We start from the raw sequence: 26,789 nt of genomic DNA, 5'->3' as shown, positions 1-26,789 counted from the left end.
GGGGATTTAATTGTCTACCAAGAATTCACAGCCACAGAATGGTGAATATGGGAATGACTCAAAATAAAATAAAAATAAAATGGAGTAAAATAGCAGCAATGTAGCTCATTAATGTGCTTTTCGGACACCAATCTGAGATTTGTGGTTGACGTAAATATAACTATGGGTATTAAGCTTTGTTTAGAGTAACAATAATTCAATAACAGCTCAACATTGTTGGTCTTCATCTTTCAGTGGAATATCTTAATACAACAAGAATATATTTGTTGTATTAAGATACCAACATACACCAATATTCTGAATGTAGGTGTTTGGAACATTCCCATGTCTGGTAAGATATGCAATTCAAACAATGATGAAATCAGTGTCAGACAAATTCTGTGCAGGACACGAAGAGCACATTTATAAGAACAGGGCACTGTCTGTCTGCCACTATAGCTAAATCAACACATTTTGCCTCATTAAGGTCATCTTTACAAAAGGTAAAAAAAGACATATAGGTTACAGATTTTGTTATATTATGTTCGAACTAACCAGCATGCAGTTATTGTACAAGCCTGTTATTCCATTTTTACAAACACAGTAGTTATTGCTCTTTGTATGCCATGTATATTGTTTATGTATGAAAAATACATATGGTAATCCAGTCTTAGATGTCTAAGACATGCTATTAGCGGGGTGGTAAAATTAGTTTCCTGTGACAGTTTTTGAAGTAAGTTCCTGTTCTGTGGAACACAGACAGAACTCCCCTATATCAATAACCGCATACTGAAAGACACTCACAAAAGCCTACACAAATAGACACACAACATTCCAGTTGTGGTTTTATTCAGTGAACCATTCATTAAATATTCTAATTTGAGTGAAAGGTTTTATCCAGAGATCATATGAAGAGCACATGACCTCTCTCACAATGTGATCTTTCTATGAGTCATTAAAGCATAACTAAAAACAAGCTTAGCCACCCAACTCTACTTCCTACAAATGGTGATTATATAGCTAATCTATCAAGTAAAACAATTGGCTTTGTTTGTTGATTTTTTATTTCTTTTTTATTTTACTGTCATGCATTTCAGCAATTTTCATTAAGAAATGAGCTCTGTCCTCTCATTTCATATTACAGCAGTGATATATGTACAGTATGGAAGCATTTACAATGATCACCAGGAACTGAAACTGTTTGTGCTTTGTTTGTATATTTGTGCATTAAATCCAAATATGTTGTACACACTTCCTTGTCAATATTGTCACCAAGAGTTTGTTGTGAAATAACACTGTCATCTGCCTGCTGCCTTTTGATGACCAATTGTCTGAGATATGGATGAAGGGATGTTGAAGAAGATGGGATGTCAGTGTCTCTTTGTGACTCATCTAATCAATTGGGGCCATTGGTTTTCTTCTCTCATTTCTTTGTTACTCAAGACAGTTATAATAAATGCCACGTCTGTAAGTTTCCCAATGTTATGTATCTTAGATCCTTCTTTTAGTTTCATGCATTGTTTTGGTTTCATCATTCTGTGCCAAAGTGATATCTAAAATGCGTTCATTCTTAATGACTACATGCTAAATGTCTCAGTCATGGAGGAGTTCCCTGTATAAGAGAATGCTTTGTTGTACAATTGTTAAAACTGTTGAGTACCTTTCTTATCAAAACCTTTTTTTTTTTTTCAACCCATATTTTCAAGTCAAGTCTTTAGTAATTCCTTGCTGGCCAATATGAAATTTCAAGTTCATATCATGTGCTTTATGTGGCTGCATGAATGGTAGATTAATGTTTACTTAAATCTCTTCAACTCCATTACGATTTTCATTTTATGCAGTCACACATTATTCAAACCACAAATAAAATTTCAAATTCTAATGAAGATGCTTAACACCTTTTAAGATTCACCATGAACTGGATTAATTAATTAATGCGGATATGTTGACATAAATCTAAATTTAAATAAGAGATTTAGAATGGTCTGTTTGGTGTAATGGTGCAGCCATTAAAATTTAATTTATTTATTTAATTTTCAGTTGCATTCTTGATCCATCAAGCTTGATATAAAGTCAATTAACAACTGAAACAAGCAAACAGATAATATGCTGCACACATCATGTACAATTACTTGTCAAAAATGTGTTTGGTTTTTTTTTTTCGTGTATAACATTTGCATTTTGGTAAAGTTTTAAAATGAGGAACTTCTGGTTTGCTTTTGTTGTCGTCAAGTTACAGTATGCCATCCTTGGTTAGTTGTGTTGATAAGTATAGTGTATAACTTCGAGATTGATAGATTTCCCAAAATGAAAAATTCCTACACACAGACTTTGGTACTGTATTTTAGCGATTAAGACGACTGCCTGGACTGTAAAAAATCCAAAAAGGCTACAGTATGCTTTAGAAAATTGCTGAGAGCATTTTAATAATAATTCCACAATCACAATCACTTAAAAAATATGATTATATCAAGAAAAGCATATGTACACTTCAGTATAAAGATTCTTTTATTCAAAGTTAATTTTATAAAAAATATAACAAAGATCACTGATAGTAAAACCTATCTGTAATAAAATGTAAAGATTTATTTTCACTGTAAATATATGCTTAAAAATCTGAGAAAGTTTCCATTTCCAAGAGGCTTTGAGTTTAAGCAGTGATAGACACGTTGTCCCTGTAGCAGGCTGACCTCTGGGGTCCAGTGTAGCTGCACAGGTCCTGGTAGATGCGAGCCATCTGGTCACTGGCTATAGCATCAGACATATCCAGGTTTGAGTTGTTGCTGTATGGCTGGGAGCGGCGAATGTTCACTGCTGCCTCCAGCAAGTGCTGGCAATTCACCATGGTGATCTGTCAGAGGGAGAGGGCATGGAAAGAGTTTTTGTTATGTCAAAGTGTCAAGACTCCAAATCTGTGTAGAAAAGAACTGCTATTTATGCGTCTGTAAGAAGCAGTCTTTGACTTGATCAAATGTACCTGCACAATGACCAGTTTGTTCTTGGCGTTGTTCAGATCATGGAGTTCTTCTCCAAAACACAGAGTTACTGTCGGATCAGGAGCAGGAAACTGACCCTCCTGGTACAGTTGGAGAGCTGGAAAAGAAAAGGTATGCAACGAGCTGATCAGACAACACAAAATATCAATCCCATGTCATTTTCTTGACTTTAAGCATTGATGGCAAATGCATTTGACTTGCTCTGACTTTAAAGATTCCAAGCTTTTAAATACCTGAAAACACATCAAGACTCACCTTGAAAAAACCTTCCTGTATCAAAAATCTTGACGACAGCATCCCTCTCAAGTTTACAAGGGATTGGGTTGTATTGTGAGCCCATTTCTCCCAGCCCGCTCCAAAACACACGGCTCTGGCAGAGCCTTTTAATGAAGATGCCCTCTTGGTTAGCACGGACCAGCACACCTCTCTCCAAGTGGCCCAGCAGCTTGCGCGTCACATGGCGCTGGCGGTCAATCTCAATGAGCTCAGCTGGGGGAAAGTTGACACTCTGCATGCTGTCTGAACTGTAGAGGGCACCCCGACACAGGTGCTGCTGTGGGGAAATCCTGCAGCCCTCAGGATGAGTAACCAGTATGTTAGACATCAGCTTCCCTCCATAGTAAAAGCTGATCATCATTTGGGAGAAAGCTGAAGAGGAGAACATAAAAAGAATGAGTGCAAAGCTCACAAAATTATTCATACAAATTGCGCAGATTCCATTTGTTATCTATTAGTTCAAGCAATACTTAATTGTTGATCTGATGCCATTATGATATATATATATAAATACCTGTGCTTATAGAGCCTGATGGCAAAAGGTCCTGATGCGTTGGGAAAGCTGTGAATTAGAAGGGAAAGAAGTGAGGTAAGGCGCTTTTTTGACACAACCACAGTGTCACATCATGATTTTGCTGCATCATCAGAAATACACAGGACTAGCACATCTCCCAAAGAAATAATCAACATAGTCAGCAAAGCTCAACAGGATGTTAGTCAATTCCTCCATTGCAGAATTCAACAGACAAGCAAATAACCTCTATTTAGCACCCAGTGCTATCTCTGAGCTCTCTCTCAGCAAACATAGAACAACAACACTGAACAGCCATATTTAATTAGTATGTAGAAAAAGTTGTCTTACTATTAATGCTGCCTTGGGACCAATATTCTGGACTGGCCTGGATGCTGCAGACTTCTTCCTGGAAAATAAAACAACATAACAGTTTGTTGTGAGCATACCACATCAACAGCACTTCTGCACAAACATGAAGAGGAAGCAGGAGGGTCTGTACTATGCAACAAGTGTTGTCAGTGGGGTCAGAGAAAAAAAAGTAACTCCAAAGCTCAGTGGAAATGTATAAACAGATGTGACAGCACACAGCAAGAGAGAGGTGAGAGATGAAAAGAAATGCTTTAGTGAGAAGCAGTCTCACCTCTTTTATGATCTCTTCCATTTCTGCAGGGCTGCAGTCAGTGATATCACCAGAGCTGGTGGTAGCTGCCAAGGTCATTGCTGAGCTTTTTCCATCTGTGGGTGATAGAATTATATATTGAAATTCTCATGGTACAAACAGACTAAAATGTTGCATTCCATATTACACATTCTTTCTTTCTTTTGCATTGTATATGTAATTTTATTCTACAACATCCATTGTCTAATGGTAATTTGCAGAATAGCTATCAGCAAAAATGTCTTTTGGGGGTTTTAATGTTACAAAGTCTTTTAAAGGATGCTAAAAAGTTACAGAAGACTATAACATAGCGACACAAAAGCTATAATAACAAACTCACGCTTCTGTTCTTCTTCTGGCACAATGCGGTAAACTTTATAGGGCTCAGAGATGTCCAGCTGCGATCTTTCTGTCGCCTCTTCAAAGTCAGGACTTTTATTCAGGGCGCAGCGGAGCCTGGTCTTCCATGTGGCCGGCTCAGCCTTGTCCCCTTCTTTAAACTTTCCTTTGAACACAGCCCAGGCCTGTGAAAGGGGAAAAAGTGACTAACTATAGTATTGTAAAAGAAAGACAGACAGAATGTGCGTAACATGCAATGCAACATTTTAATCTGAAAATCACACTTTCTGGGCGATAGTTACATTATTGTTTTAAAATCACGTTCATTTATATATAGTAAAAGTAAAACTATCTTATGCTTTCCACCGGTCACTAAAGAGCCCGAAATGAAAGAAACGAAATTGAGTCCTGAACACCTGCGCTGCAGGTCAAACCCAAAGTCCGTCTCCATTCAATCATAGTATAGTGTTCTTGAGACTACACGACAGTGCTGCCAAACCTTGAAAATTGATGCGTCTACTTCTTGGTTGTAATCCTGTTTTCCTGCGTGTTTCCATGGAATTCGGAACATGGTGCGACTCTCATCCTCCCACAGCAGTCCGCAATACTGACCGCTTTGGATCTGCTCCATCAACCACTGCTTCAGTCTGCGCCCTCCTGAGTTTGACATCTTGATTTTTTTTAAATCGCTTGTTCGTTCACTTGTACCTAAAGAAGGACATAATTGGTTATAGCGGCGTTACCAAGTATTACTTCTTACTTTTAACACATTTTGAGACAATTTATAGAATTTATCTTAAATTAAGGACGATTTGTATTAATTTATTTTACTTTCATCTTTCATGGTTAAAATATAAATGAAAAGTAAACACACTTACAGTCTGATAAGGAGCTGCGCTCTTGGGTCTGTGTGTGCTATCCTCACAGGTTGACAGATGACATGCTGTGAGATCTAATCAAGTGAGCTGTCACCGGCAAGTTACATCTAATTTATTACGCTCTGTGTTGTGAATGAAGCGGTTCCCTCGTATCGACCAATGAGCGCCTTCAGGCGTCAGTAGGCTCCGCCCAGTGCGGAAGTGTTTTTCTCCTAACTCTGTGAATTTACAAGAAATGGCCTGACATAAGCGATGTAAGAGCTCTCTGCCCCCGCTGAGGAGACGCGGTGAACTGAATAAATCCGGAGTCACAAGTTAAATCCCCCACACTCTAGAGACTGACAATTCTAGAGTGAGGGGGATTTCTGAGCTCCACAGTGGAGGAACCTGCCCCCCCCACCACTCACACACCTCAAACACTCTCTGTGCAGGCACACAAGCCTGTTCTTTGTGTGAGTGTGATGATTTCATTACACCGAGTCTTCTGGGACATATAATTGCCTATTATCAAAGAGGAAAATATGTTTATCAAATAAAAAATAAAAACACGTATAATTAGTACAACATGATATCAACAATAATGGACTCTTTCACATACAAAAGGGGCTTTACAATAGACTTAGAAAAGAAATTTGATATCACCTACAAGTTGTCTGAGGCCCATGAGTCAAACAATACACTGTGACTCATAAAGCTTCATTGTTTTGACACTGCTTCTCATGCACTCTTATTTTTCCCCACCACAATGTCACGGTATGCAAAGGTTTTTGAGAGATAGCCTTGGATGTACTGCAGAAGATTCATTGAATGAGTTCACCAATTTTGTGCATCTGCACCTGACAAACAAAAATGGAAATCCACCACCAGTATTCAAACCCATTTAAATGAATATATTCACTTGATAGTATGATAATTACATTAGACTGAAATATATGAGTTAGTGTCCAAATGTAGTCCTACTCATTACTAGTTTTTGCTAAACTTAGAGGAAGACTGATTTTGTGTTTTGTTTGAGTGAACACCTCTATACCTTGGCTTTGGAAAGTCTGTTCACTCAGGTTTTCCTGTCACAAAAGCTCAGAATAAGCACATACTGTTTCCACTGCGAATATTACTGTAGTTTCAATTTCAGGTAATTGCAATTTAGAAGCTAAAGCATTGAGAGACACTTGGAATTGAGGTAATGCAACCCCTAAGACTTTCTCACAGAAACCTGTTCCAAGGAAACAGGTTGGTATTTCCTGGCAGGTTTAATGAGAGCAAATTGATGTTCTGATGCTAAGAGCATTTCTGTTTCATTAGAGACCTTGCTGTGAGGTGTCTCAGTAACAAAGGGGGAACTGCACCACAGGAAACATGTTTATGGAGGAAAGTGTTTAAAATATAGGATTTAGGATTTTTTTTTTAGATATCCTTACAGCAGAATGTATTTTTTGTGTGAATGCCATGCCCCTTAATCTAAGGGGTCTTTTTCTATAGTTTTAACACATTTATTTTAGAGGTGGAATATACTGGCTTGCTGTCATGAAAGTGAACAGCCTGGTTTTTCTTTTATCCCTTTGTAAACGTTGACAATTTAAACTTAAAATTACTCTGATTGTGTATCATTACATGACAGAGAACACCAGAGAAAACACACATTCCTATGTATGGCTTTTTAAGTTATTGTTTCAGTTTATAGTAAAAACAAAAAGTAAGAACTTAGAAAAAACTATTCTGGTATGCGCTTCAGTCAAGCGCCTGATTTACAGGGAAGCTGTTCACTTCAACACCACCTACATACTGCATATGCTAATTTTCTCTATCCAGGATTTCTTTCATGAAACAGAGATACACACCATGGTGTAGAGAGTGCAGGTTTATTAGCATTTACAATTTGATCAATCACTGCATTTTATTATAAAAACAAAAACAAACAAAAATTAAACCCTATATATATATATATATATATATATATATATATATATATATATATATATATATATATATATATATACTGTATACATATATATTAAAACTCATATTCCCTCAAAATCTGGTTTGTTGCAAAAAAGATAAAAAAATGAACCAGAGTTTCAGTAAAATCAGTAAGGCTTACAGAGATCCTTTATATGTAGATATAGTTTTACTCAGCTATTCTTCATGTAGTCGTTATATATTAGTTAAAGGAACTTGTTGAAAATTTTGACTTCCAAATGTTGATTTTCGATTCATGTCTCTAACCGGCTCTGATATGAAACAATGCCAATCCCTGTTTTACGTGATATCAGTTGAATGTGGATAGATTACAAAGTCTAGCCTTTTTTTGTTTTGTTTCTTTAATCTTTTGAACTGCTTCTCTGCCTGATAAGATACACTTGCACAGCAGTAGTGTCAGCTGTGAAGGAGCTGCTGGGAACTAGAAGAACCAGCTTACACCTTTTTCTCTCCAGCTAACTACCAATGTTAATTGATACCAAGTGACTAAATTACTCTGGTTTGTTGGTGACAGATTCCGTTGCAGATACTTGAGATACTTTTCACATATGGTTTGAAATGAACCAGATGAAACAAAAAGTACTGGCTACACAAAAAGAACAGCATTCAACTGGGTGTAAAAATAGCTGTTTACTACATAGGCAGTGATGTGCAACAGTTGTAAAGTGTAAGTGGTCAGCATCATTGTTCTATTATTGTATAGTTTAATGGTTCATGCAACGTCAATTGTGTCTACACAATTGACAGGCAGTAATGCTTGTTTTCAGCGGGATGTACATTTTTTTTTTAAATGCACATATTATATGCTCTCAGCCCAACAAGCATGCTTACTTTCAAACTTCAGTGGCAATCAGACTGCTAACCAGTTAGTGGCTCGACAATTGCAAACTGGTACACATCAGAGTTACTGGACAGAATACTTGCAAACAATTTTTTTTTTAGATTTGTGAATTTCTTTTTCCACCAGCGGAGACTGGTCGTTTTCATAATTAGAGGCAAATGCACAGCACTGATCAGCCATATTTATAAGGCTAATAAGCTGAACAGTGCAGGTGCAAAGTGATGACAAGGAAATATAGTATAATCATCACGGATAAGGTGCTGAGGTGTTTAGAGTAAGGTGTTTGTGAGCACCAGTACCTCTCATGTGGCTGCACACACTTAAAGGAGGTATGGGAGGTTCTGGTAGTGAACATAGTCAGTAGGTTTCATTCTTAATCAACCTCCACTGCTTAAAATGATTTACACTGATAAAGTAACGTGAAGATAGAATTGCCTTATAGGGGACATTTGTTTAACCCTATGTTTTCTTGAAGTGGGATATAATATAGGGGTTGATTCGGAATTGTGTACAGAATTTTAGCTACTGCCATTTCCGGATAGAAGGACAGACAGGCCTTTGTTGTGGCCAGAGGCTAACGTCTCAGCTGCTGCCATCAGAGTCATCAGGCTCAGATGGCAGAGCACCAAAACCCTGATTTATCCAACGCCGGTCTGCTCCTCTCTTCTGACTCGCTTGTTGCTCAGTGTACTGGCTGAGCAGAGCCCCCACCTGCTCCTGGTCATTGAATGGACTGGGCCGGAAACCTGACTGTAACCATGCTCGGTACTGGGGGTGAGAGGAGAGAGGAAAGATTTCAAGTTACATGATAATGTTCTCTTTAAACTCCAAGGTCAACTTTCACCATCTAACAACTGTCATGTCAGCAAACTGTTATAAATATAACTAAATTGGAAATGACACCTGTCGGTAGATGTGGTGGTGCTGTAGCTTCCTGATATAGTAATTTAGCTACAGTCAATTAGTGGCACTAACTTTATTTTTATTAAGTGTTTATTAGAGAGAAGCTTTTGTTTGTGCAAATCGCCAACGCCAGCTATTATAGAGACTGAACATCTATCACTATTAGAGGAAATACAGTATTTAAACTTCTAACTACACATATTCAAACATGTAGACTGAAATTTAAACAGACACAAAGCATTAGCAGAAGATTTCCTTTTCCCTTCAGGATTTTTCATCTTTGTGGTCATAAATATTTTAGCTATTTCTATTCATTTAACCATTAATTTATATTATCGATACTTATTGTCTTGGGTCTGTTTGTCTAGATTCATAAAACCAACAGTTTGTGAACAAATCTATCTAATGAAACCGCAGTGTGCCACAAGTGGCAATAAACCTAACCCTAACCCTGGACTGCAAAGTTTGAATTAAGTAGGTTTACCAAAAATTATATTCTGTGAGCAACAAAAGCAAATTTTAAGGTTGTAAAACCACCAAACTAAAGGTTCCATCTTTACTTCTCAGGATTTAGAGACTAGACTAAGTTCTCAGTCAATTGCCTCAATATTATCAATTAAGTTTAAGTTTGAGTTTGAGTTTAAATTAAATCTTCCGACATGTGAAGCCACTTTATTGGCACTGTATGCCATATCCAGGTGTTTCAGTCGTATCACAAAAACTATCAATATAATGCCAGAGCAACTAAAATATAATTCCTCATTTTCCACTTTTTCATTATTTACTTGTGGAAAACTTTGTTTGCCTAACACAAAGGGAAGAGTGCTCTTTACTTACAGCTACAGACCTTTCAGCAGCGATTGGTAAAAGCTTCTGAAGATTTATGAATTTAAATCAGTTAAATATTGTAATATTTATTCTTACTAGACTTGCATTTTCAGTGTTAGTTCAGGAACACCAGGTGGTCTAAAAAACAAACAAACTTTACTTTATGAAATAGGTCATTATTTAAATAACACATTGAAGTGAAAGTAAGTCAGGACAGCATGGCGCATAGTAGCCAGTGCTGTTGTCCCATAACAAGAAGGTAACGGGTTTGGTTCCCGTACCTGGGGGGCTTTTTGTTCTCCCTGTGCTTGCATTGGTTTCTTCCGAACACTCCAGTTTCCTCCCACCATCCAAAGACATGTTTGGGTTAATTTGTGACTCTAAATTGTCTGTAGGTCTGAATGTGAGTGGTTGTTTGTCTGTGACTGTCTCTGTATGTTGGCCCTCCAGTGTGTACCCTGCCGTCGTCCAAGGCTCCAGCAGCCCACATAACCCGAAAACAGATAAGCGGTAGAAGATGAGTAAGTGAGAAAGTAAGCCAGTAAATAGTACAGTGTGTAAATAAAACATCAATGGACTGATAACGTGTTGCACAAGACTGCCAACTCTCATTCTGAAAAACAAATAAATAAAGAAATAAAGAAAGAAAGAAAAATCTTGGCCAAATTCTGGCGATGATGGGCCAAATGTGATTTTGGTGGCATTGCAATCAGAAATCTGTCCTATCAAAGCTGAATCATAACTTTAAAGTTGAAAACAAAGCTAGTTCAGGATGCCTGGCTCAATTTCACAGTGGTACTGACTGCTGTCAAGACAAAGCATGTTGAATCTTTCTAAAGGTTGGATGTGCACTACAATTTTCTGGAAGTAAATATTATTGTTACAGCTACATCAAAAGCAAAACTTCACCATCATCTTCAGGATTCCTTACTTTCTATTTGAGACTGATGTGGGAAACGCGCACACAAAAAAATTTAAAGTACAAAAAAAAAAAAAAGATTTTCCGTAAAATCTTCAAAATCAGTGCAAGATTTACAAAGAATGATTTTTTCTTTTTCAGCCATGTTATGTTGCAAGGTGCTGACAGTAATGCTTAACACGTGATGAGCAGTACCAAGCTGATGCAATCCCAGCAACCCCCCCTGCAGTTCCCCTTCTGCACTCAATGGTTAAGGTTTACCAATGCCAGCACTAGTAGCTTTAACTAGCATTTTAATGCAAGCATGTGTGCACCTGTCATGTGCTCACTCACACTACTTCACAATTTTCTAAGTGGAAAAAGTATTCTCCATACTAGATTGGAAATAAAAATGCAAGTTTAAACTACCTGTTTGACTTCCTTGACAAGAGCCGAATTACAATTTATGTAGCATAATAGGCTCCTTAGATTGTAAACTTCACAAGAAAAGTGCATTGTAAACAGGACAATGGCCCTTAATTTATAATGAAGGAGGATTGCTCTGAGTTCTGAAATTAATAGAGAAATATATATCATGAAAGTGCTTTTTAGTGCTGCAAATCTCAGCAAGAACACCGTAGCCATCAATTAAGTTTACTGTTTGTTGAGCTCGGCAGGCAGCTACAAAAAAAAAAACAAAAACACGACATATAAACAATCACATAAGAAAGACCACCACTTGTGTCAGGTATATCATGTTCCATTACAACAACAGAGCCACAGTTAACGGTTGCGAGGTTAACCATGGTGTGCCTGCACAGTGTGATGGTTATATGCATCATATCCTGTGCATGTCTAAGTGGCTTTGAACCACCAGCAACAGCACATGCACAGAAATGCATCTGTGTGCTAACATACCATGGAGCCAAGGGTACATGGCAGTGAGGAAAAAGGGGGACTGGATGTTTTCTGTAGGGAGTGTCTTTGTGTTCCTTTGTGTGTGCACCTCTGAGACTTGTGTCGTCTGGTAGTCCTGCAGCTGCTGCTGGAAGCCGTAGTTTGGGCCCACAAAAGAGCGTACAGCCTTGACAGCAGACAGACATTCCTCCCAGCTGTAGTGTGTGACAGTCATCAGGTAGGCCACCACCATGGTAGTACTGCGGGACACACCTGCAAGGCTGCAGCAACATAAGGGTGATATTGTTGGTATGGTCATCTTCGTAAATCCTACTGAATGTTTCCCACTTTATTTCTTGCTGGGAATAGGTAAACAACAGAAAAGGTATTGAATTCTTCCCTTTGAATCTGGTTTGTTCTTATGTGTGTGCTTTATTTGAAAGCCTACATCCACAGTACACCTGTCAATAATGAGCTGGTAGCAGCTTTATATAAATACCTACCAGTGAACAAGACAAGAGCCACCATTCAGGCGACATTCATGAATGAAGCTGATGCACTCTTTGAAATGTTGTTGTCTGGAAAGAAAAAAAGAAACAAACAAAAATGTGATGTATTACATGACTGACCACTGACAAATTTGCAACAAAACTGATATATTGCTTACTGAACGTGTAACATTGAAGCCAAGATTGTTTTACAAAAGTACCATATAGCTGATATCTTTCTTACCAAATTAGAAAATCCGCCTACATTCATTCAGGTAGTTTGGTACAAAGGTTGTGAAAATAAAAGTACAACACATTATAGGATGTGACGAGAGACACCTTGAACTGAAACTCCAGGACCTAACTTTCTGTTAGAATTATGTTGCTGAAACTGTGACACTCCCAGACACTTACAGATTTCTATTAGTTCTATTAGTTATATATATATATATATATATATATATATATATATATATATATATATATATATATATATATATATATAAAATAAAAAAAACATATATACTGAGCAGTCGTGCTTTTTCCTCCAATTCTTCCAACTGGTCATGTGAAAAGAAGATAGGTCAGCTCAAACAACGTTTGTGGTAGACCAGAGCACAGACAGTAGAGACAGACAAGGGAAGTAAATGTCCTTGTTTTTGTCTATCTGCAAAATTACATTGGGTTCCAGCATTCATTCATCATTCAGTTATTCTGTGTCTAAAAATGGTCGGACAAATTACTTTAACTTTAGAGCAAATTCACAGCATCGATCCCATCTTATGGGGGACTGTAATGTTAAGGTTTACACAACACCTCCAAACATTAAAGTTAAGATGCACCCAGAAGCACAAAGGCTTTCACATAGCCATCTCAAAGATACAAATGAATTGAGAGCCAAGATATCTTAAAACCACAATACAAATTATACTGTTACCAAATCCAAACATACAAAATATTTAACAAATCATTAGCTGTCTCATGAAAAAGGTGGCAGAAATCCTCATAATGTAAAACTTTTATGAAAAACAAGAGATAATAACTAAGACAAAGCCACATGATACAGTGCAACAGCTCCTTAAATATACTGCTTCTTCACTGTCAGGAAACACTGATAGTCTTTTGCATAATCAAGAACTGCTTGGCTGATAGCGCCGTCTCCTGAGGAGCAGATGCTGGTTACTCAATAGCAGACAGAATAACTGGCTGGGGCTAAAATAGATTCACTACCACTTTTCTTTTTTCCTCCTTCCTGACATCCAAACTCCTCAAAGCTATCTCCTCAGCACTTTGTTCCGACTTCCTAGCAAAGAGGTTTCCGGTTGTCTTGTTTAATGTGCTGAAAATTACCTTGTGACAAAGATTTGAGGTTTTGACCAGCTGAATCCAGAGAATACCAAAACAAACAAACAAACAAACAAAAAAAAGCAATTGTACTTCATCACATCAGCATTATAGGAAATCATTTTTGAAAACAAAGAATGTACCACAGTGCAGGGTGCACACATCTCATTAGCTAAATGACTGATGCAAATCAGTTTGACACCTTCATGGGTCAGTGGACATTGTACCTTTAAGATCCTGACTTTTAGGGCCAAAGTGCAGATATAAAGATTTCATGGAAATGGAAATGAAATGTTGCCGCAGCTTTCTCCAAAAAAAATGCAGACAATGAAAAATGAAAGACATTCCTTCTCTTTAACCTTACACATGGGAGGGGCCAGCAGACCTGTCTAAAGGGGCCCCTAGCTGGAGCTGAACATGGTGGGGCGGCAGTTGGCCTCACCCTCGCATCACTCAGACCAGTGATTGTGACAGAAGAGGTTTATTAAAGCATTGGGTGGTCGAGGCCCACAGCCAGATGTCACATAAAGGTTTCCTTCCTCTGCTGCCTGAGGGAAGGACATTTGATTGCGACAGTGGGGGTCAGACAACTCCAACTGAACCTAATCAACAATAGCCAACTGAACATGAAACTTCATTAACTCTCACCCTGGACTCTTTTCTGCTCAACACAGTTAAACCAGAGTTCAAAATCATCCACAGAGAACTCTCAATTAAAAAAAAATTAAATAAAATAAAATTCAATTTACATTCTAACTCTTCTGGTAGTGTTGGATTGGTCTGAATGTCATGGATACATAGCATTCAGCCTTTAGTCAACCAAGCAATGTATCATGTATTTGTTGTCTGAAATTTCCCCCACTTCTCTCTTGTCTTTCTGCTCATTTTCACAAGGTAAACTCTGCTATTGTAGTCTATAAATGAAGATGTCCCTGTTGACCTATGAAGGGTTAAAGAGCAATGAACTTCAAGTACACATGCTGTCATAAGCAGTTTGGACCTGCCAAGCAGGAGCACAATGTATCAGTCCCACTTCTGCCTGTGCAGAAACTCTGACCAAACAATACATGGCCAGTGCAACAGCAATGTCATAAACTCTTACTACTTCCCACACTGATTTGAAAGTGGGCCATCTGCAGGGGTTGCAAGACATGACACTGCTCTTTTGCACAAATGTGCAAACTGTGATTGAATTGCCTGTACTCCTTGTCCATATCAAAAATTTAAGAATGAACACTGCTAGTGCTGCCTGATGTCAAAGACCAAAATAGAAATCATCACAAACCCAGTTAGTAACTAACACACAGAACGCATATGCTCTCCATCTTTCAATCTTCCTATGCCATATAAATAACATGAATATAAATGTTACCATAATTTCCATACTACAGAGCGCACCTGAATATAAGCCGCACCCGCTAAATTTACAGAGAAAAACTGTTTTGTACATATATTACCCGCACTTGTTGATAAACCGCAGGTATCGGAAATATGGGAGGAAATGGCATATGGCAGGAACTATGTTACACAGAAAGATTGATCGCCAGATTGATAGCCTTTAATTTGAAAACTGCATCATATGCATTGCTTTGTGTGTTTTCCATAAGAGTGTGTGCATGAAGTGCAAAATAAATGACTGATCTGAAGAATTTAGTGTTTGAATTGAGTGTTTAATTTAATACAAACAATTTCATTGGTCCAGTGTAATGCTAAATGTACTGGCAGCATGAAGCTTGTTACCTGAAAAAAATCCATAAATTAGCTGCATAGGTGATTAAGACGCAGGTTTCAAAGTGTGTGAAAAAAGTAGTGGCTTATAATTCAGAAATTACGGTATATATATTATATCACCTTCCAACTACTGAATACATTACCACTGTATGTACTGCTACACTACACTAGCAGTTATTAATGTCAGCAAACAGAAAATTTGCAATTGGGAAAAAAAAAAAAGCAATAGGTTCTATCAGTTTTCTGCCAAAACCTTCGAAAGTCTTCATATAATGTTTGCAACAGTTTGTGTAACTGTCATACCCTAGGAACAAATCTGTCGGGTTACTGTTAAAAAGTGCAACGTGTGAGTAAATATAGCAACAGAAATGCAGAAATGTTGAAAAAGGAATTTTAACTGTGAGGTAAAAGTCATACTAGTTTGTGTAAATGCCTAGGTAATGTGTGGGTGTGTGTTTACTCACAGATTCTGGCTGGAAGCATCAGCTGCGTGAATACAAAGGTACGTCATATCCTGTAAGGTATAAATGAAAAGTCATTTTTATAGACAAACATTTGACTCCAACCTAATCAAATTCCCGTGGGTCTGTCAAATGAAGAACATATCATCTAAATGTGCAGTAAAAGTACCTGTAGGCATATTGCTATCAATGCTTTAAGTGGTTAAGGTTTTTTTCAAACCATTATGGAGGTTTGAATTTTGTTAGTTTTTTTTTTTGCGGGTCGACAGGCATACTTAAATTTTCTGTCACCCAGATGTACCATAAAAAATATGTTCATATTAGCAACTTTTAACTGTGGAGAACTGAGTTTAACTGAGGGGAGAAATGTAAAACTCCCAGAACATAGAAGCAAACCAAAAGTGTTTTCATGTTTTTCTTTCTGATAATTACACCACATTTTCAAACATGGTGAACCTCTGTCCTTAAATATGATCATCACTGAGGACTCAATATGTGCTTCTCAGCCACAAAATTTCACTCACTTCAACCATAAGTCATCACTACCCTCAGCTGGCTGACAGGACACATCACATTATTGAATCACTCTTGAAGAGACATGCGCAGTCATAGCAAAATTTTCTCCAAAAGTACTGTTTTGAATCATTCAGAATCTGTCATGAAGAGGCTGCAAAAACACAAACCACCCTGGAATCTCCACTAACCTCAAAGACAGGCTTAGCATTGTTGTATACAGACAGGATGTGGGTGATGCCATTCTTAGACAGGCTTTCTCTATTTTCTGCATCTGGGACAAGGAGAGAGTTTATATATATATATATATATATATATATATTTATTTTATTTATTTTTTTTTTATATCAGAAACAGAAATACTTTATTGAACCCCGAGAGGAAATTGCCTATGTACATACACACGCACGTATAAATATCACATCAACAACTCAGACCAATTTGTGTACATGCCGTTGGAGAAGCAGAGTTGTCAGTTGTTTACATCATTCGGTACTGTTAGGCCTGTAGTTACTTGCTCCTGTCTCTTGCGCTAATTTTAACCTATTTGCTATCATGTTGGCAGTTAAAGTTAGAAGGCTGCAAATGCAACATTAACTAGGAAGGGGCTATTCAAGGACACGGACTGACACATTAAGCACTTTTGGCTCTAGCTTGATCTTACTTCATGTGAACACTCACAAAATCAAGACATTATTTTGTGTCATAATTGTTTATTCTCACTGAGGCATTTGCATTTTTTTAGTACCTGTGCTTCACAGAAAAGCAACTTTTCATTCTTGGAATCTGATGTTTGATGGCTGAAATCTTGTGCATGCTTAATAAGGCACAGGATGAAATTACCACTTTCACAGTAAATAAGGGTGCATGTTTGCAAAGTTTTAATAACAAAATGAGACATCTAGTCTAAAGTTACAAACAAGTGTACAGTGTTGATCCCTATCATCATTGTCTTCTGCTTTTTTTTTTTTCTTAAACAAAAACAATCAGGTCCTCTCTTTTGTGTGCATCAAATGATTTGCATTGTGTTTGCCTTACCTCTTATATTCCCAAGATAGAGCCCATCAACAACCTGTGAAGCACCAGTCACAGACATGTTGAATTCAGGTTGGATGTTCATTACAGTCCAACTTGGAAAACTTCACTTGAAAGGAACAAATCTTATGGGCTGAGCCAGATTGGATTTAGGGTTTAGGGCTTAACAACAAAGTACTAGCAAAGGAAGCATTCCATGGAGCCATGCAAGGCCTGAAGCAACGATGCATATTTATCAGCACAAAGTGATGAGTGACAAGCAGCCACTGAGTGCAACTCCAGTACAGCTCCAGTGCCAGCCTAATGACTAATAAGTGTTCAATTCATACAGATAAAATGTAGGACCAACAGGGCCAGTACATTGTTGTTGGATTTAATAATGGAACTAGACAAAGGAGCTAGGAGAAGGAAGTTAAATACACTGGTTTTATTTAAAAGATTATGGTTTTCAAAAGAAATTTTGCAGAATTTGTTTCACGGTGTATTGACAATCTAATATCATCTGCATCTGTTACATACAAACAATCAGCTTTTAACATTTAAAAAAAGAAATGAGACAGTATAATACACGCATTGAACAAAAGTGATATGAAGTCTTACTATGTTGAAATAATCAAATGAGCCTGCCATTAAAAGGTGACAGGTCAGGGCCAGCAGCTGATAGAGATAGCTTCCTGCTGACACATGGTAAAAGCTAAGTCTTCTAGCTGTGACCCAGTTACAAATTGAAACTAACTAGTTCTTTCAAATACCACCAGATCTCAACCTTAGTCTTGCTTTGAGCCTTGTTGAAGAACTGAAAATATTTTAACTGAGGATCCAGGTTAATCTTTACTGTCTACAGTACCACTGCTAAACATGTGACGAGATTGAGTTTGGACAGGCGTCCACCAGCCACGTTATTTTACCATCAACAACATAACAAAAACAAACAACCATACAGTCCTGGATATACAGCCCTACCTTATTCATTCCATTGCCCATGATTACTGTGGAGCAGCCTCAGATGAGCAGCAACAATTTCATTTATTGAACAGCTTAGGTTTGTTTGCATGGACTCTCGATCCAAACGTGACGCTGGACCGTCCAACTTCCGCTTCTTAAAAATCAGCGGGAAACCTTCGCTTCGGTCGCTATGTTTGTCTGTTACCCTACAACATTATGAAGTTCCTTTATCACACCGAAAACAATAATGACCTTAATCCGGCACCAACAACAATTCCGTCATCTCATTTCGTCTTCCGGAATGCTTTGACGTGAAACAACTACAGCTGCGGCTTCATCCGGTAAGTGACATCATCACAGCAAGACGCCATCGGCGCAGATGAACTTTGACCCCTAGACCAGTGCCGTACTCCTTATCGTCCAAGCGCTTGTTACCCAACTATTAAAACTGACATATATGCGCGAGAAACCTTAAAACCTTCACATCAAATACTTTTGTATTGTATGTATGTATGTATAATACAAAACATTATACATCATGACTTGGATTAACAATCCTGGGTTTATCTAACCCACCCATCGAGCCTGTTTCTGTGCATTGTTAGCAAATAATGTAATCAATTCAAGCCTTCAACAGTATCACTTATGTTACTTCCACCATGACCTACCTCTGAAATCTTCCAACAATCGTGGTCAGAGAAATAGATAGAGCTGTTTACAACATTCCTTGGAAGATGTCTAATGGGGTTTTTATTCATTTTAATATTTCCTATGACCAAAGTCAGAGACAGCTGATAACAATACATTTGAATTTTTGAATGACGCTGGCCTTTGTTCCCTGATATATCCAAGATTAGGTAGTTTACCTTCTTTATAAGTACTCCTAAACCTGAGGTAAGCAGCAGTTTCAGAATGAATGCTAAAACAATACCAACAGGAGCTTCTGCTTCTTCTGAAGAGAGAACACTGAGTTTAACTGGCATGACTATAGGGCGAATCTATAAATAAAAAAAATATTAATTGCTTCATTGGATTTTAGATCCAGATATTCCCTCCTGATTTTTGAAGTATAGCAGTCATTTGATAAAGAATAATATTCATTCAGATACCTCAAATTGGACACAACTCAAATTGTTGAACCGGTTTAACAATTTTTATTTTTACAATAAACAATGTAATTTTAGGAGGAAGTGGTCTTCCAAATGCACAAGCTGCGGTAAAAGTGGACAATTGATAAATACAGAAATATGGTAATTCTTGTATTGTTGAGTTGGTCTTCCTCTATTTTCAAGTACTTATTATGATCTTCTGGGGCCTTTACTTTTTCCATTGCTTGTTTTCGTAATCCCAGCTCTGTGAGATGCCCTCCACTGGGTTAATTCTCATGTCCAGCATCCTCTGCAGCTCTTTGGCTTTGTACTCAGGGTCAAAGGTGTCGGGAATCGGTCCATAGACTGCAAATAAACAATGACACATGTCAAACCATGAGCTAAATTAAATTGTAAGCAACAAATTTGTATAAAGTCAATGGCTGTCTTCTTCTGTTCCAGAGTGTATAAAAGAGGCAGCTGTACAGCAAATCTTGCACATATGTGAATGTATACAATGTTAATTTTTTCAAATACTTACCATACTTTCTCTGCCAGAGCACAATCAGCCCAGTGAAGCCAAAAAAGAGCAGTGCAGCTCCCACCACAGTCTTCCACTCTGAGGATCCCTGGTTCATTTCAGCAAAGCTTTTGTTGAAGCTGATGCGGTACACTGACCATAAGGAAGACATAAATCTTTGTCATTGAAGTGGCAAGAATAAAACAAGTACTGAAACAAGACATTATTGCACATATTCATATATTAATTGATGGGAATAAAATTCAATTTAAATGCAGACATGTATAAAGATTGCATTATCTCAGAAAAGTCTGCTGCGTCCTATAGTATCCTACATGCAAGCTTCTCCTCATTAGAGAGTGCTGCCCAGGAGCCCTTCTCCTTCTCCTTCAGGGACTTCTGCTCTGGACTCAGGTTCTGCACATAGCGGATTTCTGGGAGGGGGGTACTTGGTATGTCAAAGTAGGAAGGGAGAGTGTAGTTCTCGAGTTTAGCAACACCTGTAGAGAACAACATATAATAAATGCCTTCATCTGGGTCAATGTTCTGTGGCAATGTTGTGTATCCCAAGAGAAAAATAATTTCTTTATCTAATATACATTAAGATGCAGAAAAATATAATGAATAACAGTAAACGGCTAAGTCATTATCATAACTTGACTCAATATCCCCAGCAGCGTTTCTCAGTTTTTAGCCTAAATGTAACTCTTTGGTGCAAAATTATGTGTAATGCTGAGATGTACTCTTTTTGTTGCTAATGATGAACTCAGCAAAATCTTCTCATGCTGGATTACAATCATAAATCTTAAAACAACATTCCAGATGACGATACAATAGTTCTCAAAATACAAATCAAATGCTACAACTTCCTTCATCACTTTGATTTATGACTTACATCTTATTGTGAGATTGGTTAATCAAAAGAGCTTTGTAAAAAACTATCACTGATTTTCTCTCTGAATAAACTCTTACTGGCCATCAATGTAAAAGCCTATTCAGTAGAAACAGTGATTACACGAGGGGCAAAACGAATACATCATCCAATACCCAGAAAGAAAATGCCCCTGTCATTTCAGGTAATAATTACCATGTCCTCCACGAATGCAGACAGATGTGGAGATGGCACGTTTGCCAACAAGGCGAAAGGCTCTAGTGGCCAGCATTCTGCAAAAGGTCATAGGAGAGGTATTAATTAGCATGTTAAATACTAATAAACCCATCTTCACATGACTCCCTACAATAATTTTTTGTATAACAGGAGCCAAATTATAACAGCACCATGAACAATATTTGTTTTATCAGGTAACCACGTATTAAAAGATTGAAGAACAAACACATTTTTTGAGGACTGTTTTTTTTTAATTACTTTAGAAGATACGTTCTCAAACATTTGACATGACACATTCCATAACCAGTAACACCAACTATTATTTCCAGAAGTAGAAATTGAAATTCGCGATGTTAAATTTATATGAGCTCCGAATATGTTTCGATTTTTTTTCTTTTAAATTGCGTCTGGCGTCTAAGCCACAATGCAAGGTAATGTTAGCGTTAGCTGCACACACAAGGTCATAGCGCCCAGGACACATATTGGCAGAAACATGTTTTTTTTTAAGGAAAGTATCGTAAAGTTCAACATTATCCCACTGACTGGGGCTACATTTTTACTAGCCTGTGGGATTTTGTGTCTGCACGAAGTAGCTGCCTTCGCGAATGTGATGCTATAAGCTAATGACAGCTAACTGATATATTAGCTTGTCCTAGCTCCAATCCGTACCGACAAAGTCACTTGTACACCACAGTTTATTTCGCTTAAAATCCACGTTTCATCCTACGTTTTGAATAGATGCAATCCTATAGAGCGGGTAGGCAGTAACGTGCATCGGACTTAATTTGGGTAAGATTAAAAAAAAAAAGAAAAAAGCAAGACCTAACCTTTCTTCTTTGCTCTGCCCAGAGTCGCTTGTAAAAGGAAGTGTGATTGAAAATAAGAGCGGAAAAACGTAAATTACGTCCCCAGGAAGTACGTCAAGAGCCCTGACGGAAGATGATCTGGAATTGCGACACTACTGTTACGCTTTACGGTACTACCGGTGCTGAAGAAAGGAGTGGATGGAAAAAGTCAGATTAGCTCCTCTGAGTAGCTTTTGTCACATCGACTAACAAAAAAGACAGTTTTGAATATAAAGAACATACACACGAAATGCTTAGCTTCGACGGCGTTTTACAGCTGTAAGGCGACTTGCTGAAGAAGATTATCGACTTTTCACCGGGCATGATAGGTAACGATAGCTAGCTACTGCAGGCAGCAAGCCCATCCACAGACTCCACTTTGGCAGGATCTGTTTTCCCGCGGGTTCTGCAGATTGTCTTCTAAACATGCCTATTCTACTAACCAGCCAGGCTTACTGTAAAATGCTCTTACACACTGCAAAGTATCCTCACTGCGCAGTGAACGGACTGCTGGTGGCAGAAAAGACGAAGGAGAAAAAGAAAGACAGCCACAGTGATCCAGTCCTGTGTGTGGACTGTGTGCCGCTGTTTCACGGTACTCTGGCTCTGGCACCCATGTTAGAAGTAGCTTTAACACTGGTAAGTGTCCGTGCAGTAAAATATAAACTCTGCTGTAAGTTCACTGGGGATGGGCCCATCAGGAAACTAATGCAGTCTTACAATTGTCTTGCAAACCAAATGGGTTTTTCCACATTGTTGTATTTCCCATTTTAAACACTAGTAAAAAAACAATGAATGTAATTTGAATCACATTTCTGTAAAACCATTTTATTAAAAAAATAACATTGCAGCAATTGTAAATACTTTTTACATTTTTTGAGGTATGTTCACGTAAGTGTGCCATCAGTGTTCATCATCAGTGTTATTTCTTTCGTTGAATGTGAATTCTTTCTGTTTCTTCACATTTTCCCCATGACTCCTGTTCACATCTCAGATTGATACTTGGTGTAAAGAAAATAACTATGTCATTGCTGGATATTATCAAGCAAATGAACGTACCAAGGATTCAAGGTACAGAAAAACAAGCAGACATGAATACAATAATGTGCCAGAACAACCTGTTATTAACCCAAACTACTCCCACTAAACTGTAGTGAGCTTAAATTTTGGTCCTCTCTCTTGCAGACCAAACCAAGTAGCAGAAAAAGTGGCTGCCAGGATTTGTGAGAACTTCAGTGAAGCCGCTATTGTCATGGTAATAATGCATGAATTTAGACTACTGTAAATGTGTTATTCTACCAGTTGCATATTAATTTATCTGGCTTTCAGATTTTCCAAAGCATTTTGTACATTTGGTTTTTAACAAATATATTCATCCCACTGACCAGACTGTCACTAGTTTTATTCATCTTTAATTCAACAATCAGGAGACATGTTGTTTTTCTGGAGTGTTTCAGTGAATCCAAAGATGAAAAATATGAAAATATATTCTGAAGTTGAGAATATGAATCCGGTGGTCCTTGTGCATTGATTTAGCTGCCTCCAATTAGGTATTGGAGGTTGGTGCTTCTCATGAGCACCTGTATGCACAAATGCTTTATGTTAATGATGTAAAGGTGAAATTATTGCAGTTTTCTGCTTTAAATATAAGAAGGAGGAACAGTAGCTAGGAAGATTATGAAGAACATAGGACTTTGAAAGATTTTTCTGAAACATGCAAAACAATTGCAAACAAACATATTCCTTTTAATTTTACCTTCTTTTTTCCCTTCAGGTGGACAACAGCAGATTAACAATTAGCTGTTTTGAGCCCATTGTGCTTATCTATGATCATCATGAAAACAAGTGGAAAAGCAGAGAAGTAACCTCGTAAGTATCACTGTATATATGACACCTATTTCACTGCAAGACATGTAAATTAGTTACATGTTCCTTCAATAATTTACAACATTTCATTGTGTGCACATGACATGTTAATCACTTAATTTATAATTACAGTGAATCTTTCGAAGACTGGAGCGAAGCACAGAAGATCACATCTGCTCTGCTGGAGGGCAGGTCCTATGAGAACTTGATTGACTTTGACAATCACTTGGATGATCTTAGGAACGATTGGACCAACCCTGTGATTAACAAGTCTGTCCTGGATCTGTGCTAAGACCCTCAGTCAGGAGAACCCTAGACACATATATAATGCTGCCATTTCAGCATGCATGATACTACTTATCATGTAGCACAGGAATACAAAAATGCTGAATGTCATCTTTGTTCCATCATATGTTTCCTTAATGATGGGAACTTGTGGAGAAATGACCAGTTTGGCAAAAATCTCTCAAGGGCAAGCACTATATGTGCACTGTTGGCATGTGTCCACCTTTACAAGGTGATCCTGAGGTTGTTAAGCCTATTATGTTTTTGAATGCAACTTAAATGTTTTTTTGTTGTTGTTTTCTGCAATGATTTGTCTTTAGTCGTAGTTGTGTGATTTAAGTTCAGTTCTAGAGTATTTGATCTATTTTTCCTACAAACTAAAATTAATAAAATCAGTTGGTAGCCATATAAGATCACCTCTAAATGATTTTTAAAAGATTTAGATGATTGTACTGCTGAGAAATTAGATAAATATACATTTATTAACTTTTCTAGCTTTAAGTCCATTTACTGAAATTCTGCATAGAATTTTGAAGTCACATAGAATCAGAGAGATAGGAATCTTGAAACTTTTGTTTTACCTGATTATATGTAACGTGCCAGCTGGTGTCTTTCTGTAGATACATCTGCAATGACAAAGGGATGATTGATAATCATTAATTTTTTCTCTTAAGATTTCTATGATGCATGTGTGCTGTTTTTGTCGCTGTTGGGCTTTGCAGTGTCATCCTGGATGAATACATGGCAGTGTGATGGCTTGTGATTGTTTCTCTGGAAGATTTACAGAGACATCTACATCACATTGAGCACTCTAAATAAAGCTATTAATTAGTAATCTTAAATGAAATGCATAAGGTAAAATCAGTACTGCCTTTTTAAGTTGAGTTTTAGTCCATAAGCGCTATTTACTTAAACAGTTGTAGACCCGCACATTTTTACAGATAATTTATGAGCTGAATGTACAATGAAAACTTTTTTTTTTTAAAGAGCTTTGACTCGTAATTTAGTAAATAATTTTGCTCCATGTCTTATACAACTGTCTTGAGTGTATTAATGACGAACATTTGTAAACAATCATTAACTAGCTGCAAGGCTGCAGTTTTTGGTGTAGTTTTGTAAGGGTTGTATTAATGGCTTTGCAGCTGTACAAGTAGCACATGTTCTGATCTGTTACAACAGGTAGCATGGAAAATAATCTGAAATACAATTTTATATGTCAATTTGCATGACAGAATTTACAATAAAAAAATCACAACACTGTGAAATATATACAGAAAGGAGCTATAAGTGTATTTTATTAATGCCGTTGGGAAACTATAATGTCACTACAGGCAAGTCACATTAATCATATCAATTCAAGGGTTAGCAGGTATTGCAGGAACATGGAATGGCAATGAGTCACCACCTGCAGAATGAGGACAGAGAGAGAGAGGAAAGGATATGGGAGAGACAGAGACTTCAGGAAATCGTAGTTATTAAATGCAGGACACATTAATTGTGTTTGGTTAAAACTTCATCTCCCCTAAGTAAGGTTAACTAACCATTTGATTTGATCCTTTCCTAGGTTCCCCTTTCTCCGGGAAAGTAATGATTCACATGACTGAAACCTCCTAAGCTTTTCTTCCCTTATCTGACCCTATAGAAATGTCTTCCTTTGTCATAAATTAAAAATGTGTAATGCCTCCCTCACCCACCAAACTTTGCTCTCAAAAGATTTATATATATATATATATATATATATATATATATATATATATATATCGGTTTCAGAGATCAAAAGACATGACCGTAAGCTCACAGTTTGACCCAGTAATAACGGTGATTTACTCTTGAAAAGACTTTTAGGTTAAAATACAGTAGATTTTAAAATGTTAGCCATCTATTTGTATATTGACTCAACAGCAATCAATGACTTATTTCAGCTCAGTAGCAACATCAGTCTCCCTGTTTCCATCATCCATGTCTACACAACCAGACATTGACTGGGTATGTGGATTATATTGCACATGTTTTCTGATATTATCCAATATTAGTGCAGTACAGCCATATTCAGCCTGGTCTTCCTGGCATCTTCTCTCCAGCATATCCAGCATCATATTGTTCAAGCTAGGCTTGTCATCCTCTAAATGCAGGCCACCTGTAAAAAAAAATAAATAAAACTAACATAATAAAATAAATAATAATAAAATAATAAATAATAATAATAAAATAATAAAACTAACTTTGTAATGCATGTGGATGTGGGAGGGGTAAATGTTGAGTCTCTCTGAGGTATTTGTATGCCTTTGGACCATGTAGATGGAGCGTGAGTGCAAACTCTTTGTAGTCCTTTGTGTACTCATGGCCCTGCTTTGCCATGAAGTCTATCTGAAAATTTTATGAGCAAAAATTTAGAAGTACCTTTCAGATAATAACTAAGGAGTTTAATAACGAGTGTAAGAATAACACTGAGTGTTAATTTTGTCTTACCTGAGTATAATTCAAGCCTCTCTTTGAGCTCTTCATTAATGAGGTTCTTTTCCCTCAACCCCCCCAAAAGACTTTTCACTGTGGTCTTTGCCCTCTTTTCTCTGGCC

General features: G+C 37.4%; 4 protein-coding genes across 4 annotated transcripts; 1 reads left to right on the top strand and 3 right to left on the bottom strand.

Annotated features, from left to right (window-relative positions):
• Positions 1-2,469: 2,469 nt before the first annotated feature.
• irf8 (interferon regulatory factor 8) lies at positions 2,470-5,765 on the bottom strand. Its single transcript, XM_029497988.1, has 9 exons — positions 5,641-5,765; positions 5,262-5,470; positions 4,764-4,947; positions 4,406-4,500; positions 4,114-4,171; positions 3,766-3,813; positions 3,231-3,623; positions 2,957-3,072; positions 2,470-2,830 (listed from the first exon to the last, which is right to left on the bottom strand). The coding sequence occupies exons 2-9, from the start codon at positions 5,430-5,432 to the stop codon at positions 2,630-2,632; spliced, it is 1,266 nt and encodes a 421-aa protein (XP_029353848.1). The 5' UTR covers positions 5,433-5,470; positions 5,641-5,765; the 3' UTR covers positions 2,470-2,629.
• A 2,640-nt stretch (positions 5,766-8,405) lies between these two features.
• On the bottom strand, positions 8,406-18,951 carry dusp22a (dual specificity phosphatase 22a). Its single transcript, XM_029499084.1, has 7 exons — positions 18,520-18,951; positions 17,560-17,593; positions 16,713-16,795; positions 16,012-16,061; positions 12,488-12,562; positions 12,094-12,265; positions 8,406-9,226 (listed from the first exon to the last, which is right to left on the bottom strand). Exons 1-7 carry the CDS (start codon positions 18,538-18,540, stop codon positions 9,041-9,043), a joined length of 621 nt encoding a protein of 206 aa, XP_029354944.1. The 5' UTR covers positions 18,541-18,951; the 3' UTR covers positions 8,406-9,040.
• Positions 18,952-19,684: 733 nt separating this feature from the next.
• cox4i1 (cytochrome c oxidase subunit 4I1) lies at positions 19,685-22,116 on the bottom strand. Its single transcript, XM_029497996.1, has 5 exons — positions 22,045-22,116; positions 21,197-21,273; positions 20,445-20,609; positions 20,131-20,262; positions 19,685-19,955 (listed from the first exon to the last, which is right to left on the bottom strand). The coding sequence occupies exons 2-5, from the start codon at positions 21,270-21,272 to the stop codon at positions 19,819-19,821; spliced, it is 510 nt and encodes a 169-aa protein (XP_029353856.1). The 5' UTR covers position 21,273; positions 22,045-22,116; the 3' UTR covers positions 19,685-19,818.
• Positions 22,117-22,205: 89 nt separating this feature from the next.
• emc8 (ER membrane protein complex subunit 8) lies at positions 22,206-25,470 on the top strand. The gene is made up of 5 exons (XM_029498608.1): positions 22,206-22,701; positions 23,057-23,133; positions 23,248-23,317; positions 23,837-23,931; positions 24,061-25,470. The coding sequence occupies exons 1-5, from the start codon at positions 22,489-22,491 to the stop codon at positions 24,218-24,220; spliced, it is 615 nt and encodes a 204-aa protein (XP_029354468.1). The 5' UTR covers positions 22,206-22,488; the 3' UTR covers positions 24,221-25,470.
• Positions 25,471-26,789: the final 1,319 nt, after the last annotated feature.

Source organism: Echeneis naucrates, chromosome 3, assembly GCF_900963305.1.
Source record: "Echeneis naucrates chromosome 3, fEcheNa1.1, whole genome shotgun sequence".
In the NCBI taxonomy this organism is placed as follows: Eukaryota; Metazoa; Chordata; class Actinopteri; order Carangiformes; family Echeneidae; genus Echeneis; species Echeneis naucrates.
The sequence above is the reverse complement of the archived record's forward strand: the minus strand, read 5'-3'. Positions and strand labels throughout refer to the sequence as shown.

What these genes read in the sequence shown, in the direction of transcription:
- irf8 (XM_029497988.1), bottom strand. Translation starts at nt 5,432, where the DNA reads ATGTCAAACTCAGGAGGGCGCAGACTGAAGCAGTGGTTGATGGAGCAG. An exon ending in GCCAGAAGAAGAACAGAAGC is followed by an intron (nt 4,501 to 4,763) that starts GTGAGTTTGTTA and finishes TATCACCCACAG; the next exon opens with ATGGAAAAAGCTCAGCAATG. An exon ending in TACAGGAAGGTTTTTTCAAG is followed by an intron (nt 3,073 to 3,230) that starts GTGAGTCTTGAT and finishes TTTCTTTTCCAG; the next exon opens with CTCTCCAACTGTACCAGGAG.
- dusp22a (XM_029499084.1), bottom strand. Translation starts at nt 18,540, where the DNA reads ATGGGCAATGGAATGAATAAG. An exon ending in CTATCTTGGGAATATAAGAG is followed by an intron (nt 16,796 to 17,559) that starts GTAAGGCAAACA and finishes TCCTTGTCCCAG; the next exon opens with ATGCAGAAAATAGAGAAAGC. An exon ending in GATGCTTCCAGCCAGAATCT is followed by an intron (nt 12,563 to 16,011) that starts GTGAGTAAACAC and finishes TTTTCTTTCCAG; the next exon opens with ACAACAACATTTCAAAGAGT.
- cox4i1 (XM_029497996.1), bottom strand. Translation starts at nt 21,272, where the DNA reads ATGCTGGCCACTAGAGCCTTTCGCCTTGTTGGCAAACGTGCCATCTCC. An exon ending in CTGCATTCGTGGAGGACATG is followed by an intron (nt 20,610 to 21,196) that starts GTAATTATTACC and finishes TGTTCTCTACAG; the next exon opens with GTGTTGCTAAACTCGAGAAC. An exon ending in TAATGAGGAGAAGCTTGCAT is followed by an intron (nt 20,263 to 20,444) that starts GTAGGATACTAT and finishes CCTTATGGTCAG; the next exon opens with TGTACCGCATCAGCTTCAAC.
- emc8 (XM_029498608.1), top strand. Translation starts at nt 22,489, where the DNA reads ATGCCTATTCTACTAACCAGCCAGGCTTACTGTAAAATGCTCTTACAC. An exon ending in TAGAAGTAGCTTTAACACTG is followed by an intron (nt 22,702 to 23,056) that starts GTAAGTGTCCGT and finishes TTCACATCTCAG; the next exon opens with ATTGATACTTGGTGTAAAGA. An exon ending in GTGAAGCCGCTATTGTCATG is followed by an intron (nt 23,318 to 23,836) that starts GTAATAATGCAT and finishes TTTTCCCTTCAG; the next exon opens with GTGGACAACAGCAGATTAAC.